Source organism: Gadus chalcogrammus, chromosome 15 (genome assembly GCF_026213295.1).
Source record: "Gadus chalcogrammus isolate NIFS_2021 chromosome 15, NIFS_Gcha_1.0, whole genome shotgun sequence".
NCBI classification, from domain to species: domain Eukaryota; kingdom Metazoa; phylum Chordata; class Actinopteri; order Gadiformes; family Gadidae; genus Gadus; species Gadus chalcogrammus.
Window position 1 is genome coordinate 12,409,286 of NC_079426.1, and position 7,743 is coordinate 12,417,028.

General features: G+C 43.9%; 1 protein-coding gene across 1 annotated transcript in view; it reads right to left on the reverse strand.

The window, feature by feature from the left end:
• Positions 1 to 6,851, reverse strand: part of sorcs3b (sortilin related VPS10 domain containing receptor 3b) — a 47,360-nt gene extending 40,509 nt beyond the window's left edge. Inside the window, exon 1 of the mRNA XM_056609951.1 lies at positions 6,372 to 6,851. Within this exon, the coding sequence (XP_056465926.1) occupies positions 6,372 to 6,851 (480 nt within the window). The remainder of the gene's footprint in view (positions 1 to 6,371) is intronic.
• Between the last annotated feature and the right edge of the window lie 892 nt (positions 6,852 to 7,743).

The following is a 7,743-nucleotide window of genomic DNA, read 5'->3' on the forward strand; positions in this document are numbered from 1 at the left end:
TATGTGGAAGCGTATCTATTCTTACACGATAAAGCTGCACCAATCTGTAAAGCCTGGTATTTTGGTCTCTCCTGGTTTAAAGTGGTCCTTTAGGCCCAATCCCATTTCTACCCCTTACCCCTTCCCCTTACCCCTCCCCCTTGTTTTGAAGAGGTAATGGGAAGGGGTAAGGGGTAGAAATGGGATAGTCTTCCAGATCAGACCTTGGGAAGGACCGCAGAGGCCTGCCACATGACCTGGGCCTGGTGTATATTACCCTGGTTTATACCAGGGCACTTAAGCGGCTAGGCCATATCTGAACTGGAAAAGTGATAAAAAGTCATTTGAATAATTTTAATAAATCCTAAGTGACAGGCAGCAAATGATAAAGAGGCTTCGTACAGGGTGTAGCGTGATCCCATTTGGCCTAGATTAGAGGGCGGGCTAGAAGTGTTTCTAGCTGTAACATGAAGGTGCTCTTCTGATTGGGCCAGGTACACTGGAGGTGGTTGCGGTAATATATCCCAGATGAGATAAAGGCATGCATGACTGTCTTGAAATCAGCAGCTAGGATAATCGACTTGAAGAGAGCTCTATTTTTATAAAATGGTGGGAAAAAAAACATGATTAAACTGTGTGGTGTCATTGGTAAACATTCCCCGCTGAATTGTTCTTTTTGTTCAATCGCTTTTTTGATGGCGACGAAATTTTTGACAAATTTAACCCAAATCTAGCTAAATAACTTTCACAAATGTTTTTTGTTTGCAGATTTCCAATTATGTAGGATTAAGAAAAACATGTAAAATAACAATAAACTAACCATTTCGGTGGAAGGAGGGGGTTATTCATCACTAGCTGGAAGACATTGTACTGCCTCTGCAGTTGTAGTTTCAGCAAGACACTTTCTCATGTAACGTGCTTTGCTTATCAGGTTGGATCGGAGTATACATTAGAAGACCATCTACCTAGTGGTGCAACTGGACAGTGTGCGTGTCAACTAGACTGTGGAAAATACTACCTTCACTGTAGGTCAATTTCTGTTATGCTTGAAGTAGAGTGGCACATCGCCATGGGAACACGTTTGAAGTATGGGGTGCTGGGGATGGGGGGTGGGGGGTTGGGGGGGGTTGGGGTACAACCCTCTACACTGATATGCTTTAAAAATATTTTGCTGTGCATGTTTTCTAATATCATTACAGCCCTTCACAAATAAATTGTATGCCTTGATGAACATACAATATTGGTCTATGAATAATGATCAAGGAAGAAAACATACACAAAATATAGGCTGCATGCACACACAAAATATAGGCTGCATGCACACACAACAGCGGCCGCTGGACACTGGGTTGTTGGAAAGAAAGATTTCCACAATAAACTATTATTTGGCAATGATTTGATGGCATGCATAGACAAATTATACACACACATTGTACAATAGCAACAATGCATCAGCTGTTATGAAGGCCAGATATGCAAATAAAAAATATCTTGATAAGGGCATAGATCACAGACAGTTAGTATTAATTGAATAGCACTAAAGATATAAATGTGCACTATTTTTTGAGTGAATTGGTTATCGATAATATTGTGCCATAGATTAATATGAACGATGATTGTTCATTTCTAATCAATGTCGGATACATGCAAAATGCTCCATACGTCTTCATCATTAGATCAAGCAATTCCGAAAATATGAAGGAATACCAAGAAATTGCATTCTTGTTATTTGTTTATTTTCAGCGGTGTCTACATGTGCAGCTGTACAGACCATTGGGTCCTCCTGACACCCAGAGCGTCTGCAGGACATAGCCTACTGAAGCATTTGATTAGATTTTTGGTTGAGACAATCCTTACGGTTGGGAATAATAGGTGTTGGGGAGATTGCTGAAGTTAGTGCTGCTCCGCTGAGACGTGAAGTCATGGATGTACATGATATGACCGTGCGTACGGCCATGACTTTCAATGTATTTTGGAGAACCAGGCCCCGACCAACCCACAGGGAGCGGTTAACAATGACATGACAATAACCCCATTACCACAGAGAGCTTGCCTCATCAGCATCCAAAAATACAATAAATCTATCTTTAAAAATATCGTGACCCATTTTATTTATTTAAGTGAGGTTACTGCTGTAGTAACAGGGAATTAGTTTCTGTCAAGCCTAAACGCTAAGTAATGTAAATATTAAAGTTAAATCGTTATTTAATTTGACTGCCAGTGGAGTACAATTCCTCTCATCTTTAAACATGTTTTTATGTATTAGACTAATTTCTTCAGGCCGTGTGCAGAATCAATGAATTAATATGCCCTTTTATGTCTGTATGCATAAACTAACTAGGCAAAAAAAAAAGACTTCCCCATATTTTTAATGAACAAGGAACATTTTTAAATGACCTAAAATGTATAATTACCTAAATGTAAGAAACACCTCCCACACTTTCTTATGGTTTGGGGGTTACGTTAGAGTGAGTCACATCCAAATGAGCCGCCTATATCATTGTGTTGTCACAGCTAATTAGCTAATACATCACAAAACACATCAAATAGGATGCTGCGCATGCTTGATCCCTGATAAGTTCCACAACATAAAAGTGTCTCTGTGTCTGTGTGCATGTGTGTGTGTCTTTGTGTTTGTGTTAAGGCTATACGTCTTTGAATTGATATGTGAGAGAGAGTGAGGCAGAAAGTGGTGAGCGAGAGGGAAGAGAGAGAGAGATAGAGAGAGAGAGAGAGAGAGAGAGAGAGAGAGAGAGAGAGAGAGAGAGAGAGAGAGCGAGAGGGAGAGAGAGAGATGGAAGGGACGGTAGGAGCGTCGAGCGAGCTCGCACTAAATGAGAGTGATAAAAGAAGGGAAGCAAGGAGGCAGTGAAACCCCCGAGAAGTGAAGAGTGTTCTTGAGCGTACGACTGAAGGGAGGCATTTATTTTGTACTTAAAATGCACTTTGTGGGGCAAAACTAGACCGCGAGTGCCAAGAAAGTGCTCAGAACCCACGTTGATGTAATGCCTCGCAGTCCCGCCGCACAAATGATTCATGGACAAAGGCACACATGCATGCCGTTCCCGGGGCTAAAAACTAGGATCCTACTGAATTATTCCACGAACTGGTTCCCATGTGAAAAGTACATTGAAATAAAAGTGGGAAATCGTACTTTTCATATCGGAGGGGGAAATTATTCATATTGGGGAGAATTTTTTTTCAACACACTTCCAATGCAGACTGGTAAAGGGCAGTAGGTTGTAAGTGGATTTGTAACTTTCCAATGTAAGATTTGTCCTGTGGTGTGTGTGTGTGTGTGTTGTGTAGTACATGTTGTGTTGTACGCGTGTACTACACACTGCAGTTCCTCTCTGCATTCCGGCAAACACATGACTTGGGGCTGTAACCTTTAAAGACCCTTTAAGGCTTGAGCTTTGCTAGATTCATCTACACAAACACAGACACTCGCACACCTGTGTGTGTGTGTGTGAGCGCGCACACATGCATTCGAACACGCACACACACACACACAAACTCACACCTACACACACGCAGGGACACACACACAGGGACACACACACAGGGACCTGTACTCGAATCATATATATATATATATATATACACACACACGCACACACACAGGGGCATGTCCCTTGGGGGGGCAGGCTGGGTCCCACACCAGGACACGAAGAAGACAAAATGGAGGGAGGACAAAGCAAGTGATCTTGATATTTTTCACAATTACTGCTACTATCTGTAAATGTCACATTGTCATGTCATGCATACGCTCAACAAAATCCAGGAGAAGTTTGCTTCTCTCCATACTCAGGTGGCTTGATGTAGATTGGGTAAAGTACCCTACTGAAGTATAAGCTCACACAGAAGGGCCAAATGAATCAAAGGCAATCAAATTCCACTCAGACATCATATGTCATTCTTTTAACTGCATCCTGTAGATCTTAGAAGAAATATGGTGGCCTATTGACTAGAATTAGTCTTTATTCAAGTGTTACCTTCCCGCTTAAAATGCCTGGTTTCCTCTCGCACTCCTAAATGCAATTTCAGCATTGACATGGGGTTGTGAGTGTTTTTCTCTCCCAGAGCCAGACAGTCGCATTCCCCCCCCCCCCCCCATACACCCACGGTCTACGGCCGGGGCCCTCCGTGTATTGGGTGGGGGCTCACTCCAGTAGATTTCATGGATCAAGGAGCTCCTCGTGCGAGCCAGCCTGCGCACGCTAAACGGAATGGCTCTCTATCTAATGAACCATTTGGAGACACAGGTGTCCCCCTAGGCACCGCTCCGCCAACCCCCCCCCCCCCCCCCACCACCACCACCGCCACCACCACCACCACCTTTATTATCTATTTATAACGGGGAGATGATGTGCAACAATAACCGATTTAGTCTGATTGGGTATGCAGAGGAACGCCAGCCCGGGGGGGCCCGTCGGAGGTCCTGATGGCTACAATGGCGGGAAACGAAACAAAAACAAGTAGTTTGGCGCCCTGGGCGGGGTTCTTATGGCGAGGACAAAGCGAGAACAATAGGAACCCCTGAGGGGAATCAGTGGAAGAGGTGAGGAGTGGGGTTCAGCTCGTTCTGTTTTTGCAGGGGGCCCTGAGATCCAGAGAGTCTCTGCCTCTTGCAGGGAGTGGAGCTTGTGCTGCAGTACCAGCAGTGGCAGAGCTTTATACTGGATGTGAATGCATGGTGCACTAGCCCGGTGCCTCCTTGAGGAGCTGCTTCATGGAGCCTCTCTAGATGGGTGGGACTTGGTAAGATGTTCACTTCAAGGAGAACACAAGTCTATTTGGAACCAAACATTGATTTGATGGTGACTAATTATTTGTGGGAGGGGAGTGCCGGACTCCTTTTTGAGTGTCATTCACATATTTATTTTTCCGTCTTTCCGAACTGAACTCGTGGTAACACTTTGAGCCCCTCGGGTTGGTTCAGATGTTTTTTTCTTCTCTCAAATGTTACATTTTATTTTAGATTGGAATCACTAATCTAATTCAAAGTTCCCATCATCCTATCATCCCACTTAGAAAAGCCAAGAATCATAAAAAACATAAAATATAGCCGATTAAGTAATTCAGACTGGAGAGGAGGGATACCTGAATGAATGTGTGAAGATTCATTAAATTGCTGCAAATTATGACAAATTCATTCAAGACATTTCTTTTGCTCCCAGAACCTTTGAATCAGGCACAGTAGACCCACTGGCCAATCGATCATCCAATAAAATAGCATTAGAATAGAACATATTGGAATATAAAATATTATAATAGAATATAAGGGGAGAGCAGAGAATAGAAAAGAACAGAATAGAACAGAATGAATTGTCAGAAAACTGAAGGGAACAGAAAATGTTAAGGACAAAGAGAGATGAAAAGATATGGGGGGTTACGCATTAGCTAACGCCGGGACATAGTATTCCATTCAAAATGTGTTTAAAAGAAAGAAAGGCCTATATTTATATGCTGTGCTTCTAGCTTCTGTAGAATGAAGAAATAACTGGACAACCACCAGCAGGAGATTGTCAGATGTCTACAGAGAATAATCCAATGTATACAGACGGTGAGGTAAATTCATTTCGAATTTTTGCCGCAGCAGCCATTTAGCAATCAAGTGTAAGGGGGGGATTGCACTTTATTGAATGTGACGCAATTATGTAGGACTATTCAGGCAGACAATTAGGACTGCAATCAACAATGTGTAAAGTCAAATGTTAAGAGGAGACACGTGCATGCGTCGGCTTCATAAAGGTCACACTGTGTTTCTAATGCCTGAAGCTGTCAAGTATTTAATTATGACTGCTTAAGACACGGGCACTTAAACAGGTGATTAATATCGGATAATGCATCTTTTTTTTTTTACCATTGCAACAGGCTAGGGTAGCCTATTCAAAGTCTATTTTTTTAACCTACAAACGTTGTGCTGCTTGAGTCGTAAAAGTGATGCTCTGTAACGTGTCGTCTAAAGCCCGATGGGGTAAAGAAGTATAGATTAACGTCTCCACGATTGGTCTCCATAAACCGTCGCGTAATGCGCTTGCCTTTTCCATTTGTTTCTCACGAGCAGTGACAAAGATATGCAAGACAACCACAGCACATCGTGTAATACAGAATCTTAAGGCAGGGTGAAATGGGACTTTTTCACACTTCAAGCTAAATAACCACTGATCCACAATGAACACACGCGCGCGTATGGAGAATAATGCGCCATGCGTAATGGCACCACATGACGACGACTGAAAGGAGTGTTTTAAAACATTATTATTATCATCAGTTAATAATAAAGCTACTATAATCAATACTTGGTTAAATGGTGATCTGGTTGGCCTCTCGGAGGTGTGCGTGGTGTAGTGCTGCAACATGTTTAGATCGCAAAACCCGCAACTCACACTGCTGTTGTGTCCAGACCAGTGCACCATCGCCTGGTTGTGCGCGGAGTCACCGGCCAAAGCAAAGGTGGAGGTGTCCAGGTAGGGCTCAGTCTGCCGCTGGCCGGACCCCTTGCCTTCCTCCCCGCTGCGCCTGTACTCGGCCCTGGAGCTGTACACTCCCTGCGCGGTCTCCAGAAGACTTGGCCCAGCCTGACCCACTGGTATCCGCTCGAAAACTTCGGCGTGTCTCCTCGCCACACTCCGTATTGTCCTCTTTCTCCTTTTGCTCTTCGGGTCAGGGTTAGGGTAAGGGTTTGCAGAGATTTGAGCAAATGGGTCCTCCATCCCGGATTCTCTCGCTAGATCCTGTTGCGGCGCTCCGTCACTGTTGGGGTCCCCGTCGTCAACAATAGGGTATTCCACAGTCAAGCCGTTGAGCAACTCTGTTCTGTTGTTATTTACGACTGAGCCTTTAACACCCGTTGTCTCCGGCGGCATCACCTGCAGACGCTCGTGCCTGCGTTTCAATGCCGGGCAACTTATCTCACCGCGTGCCCCGAACTTGTGGTCCAAATGAGAAAACACGAACGCCAAAGAGCACCACAGAGACCAAATTCCAAACATGTTTGGCACCGAACAGTATTTTCGATAACCAAACTGTAGAAAAGTGTGTTTGTGGCTACTTCAGGTGAGTCAGATCAGTGTAACGCACCGCCGTTACGAGCCTATATTCCGCTCTCCCGCTCCAGTCCAGGAACGTTTCCAAGTGAGCTCCGGTTGGGGAGGCGCTGCGCATCTGGCAGAGCGCGCAAATTGCAGGAATCTTTTAGAGTTCGTCAAGGAGCCGCTGCTCAACGACAAGCAACAGTATTAAATAAATAAAAAAGCAACACTAATGCAGCCATTCATCGTTTTATTCATCGTTTTAACACCTCGTCATTTTATTTCATCGTTTTAACACCTCGTCATTAGCGTTTTATTACCAAATGTGTGAGCGAAAGGACTCTCTCGATGGAAGCGCTATTCGTGATCCTGGATATATATTGGCTTTGCATTGTGTTTCCTTTGTAACAAAATATAGCAATACTGGTGTGGTTTTCACTCAGTGGTACGCTTATTTAAAAGTCAAATCAAGCGGGGTTCCAGCTTGGAGAGCATAGAGTCTTTGAGGTCGGAGCAGCTTTGAGTGGTTCCATCAATGCATCGACTGGCTACGTGGTGTTGGGGTGCAGCCGGGAATGGGTAATGTGCCAGCCTAATAAAGAAACATCTTCAAAGTTTACATGAACTTAATCGTCCCTGTAAACTTGTAGCTTTTCATATTTGAAAAGTGCAGGATTTTCCTTCTCTTCATTTCGGAACGACCTATCGAACCGTTTTCCTATTCGTT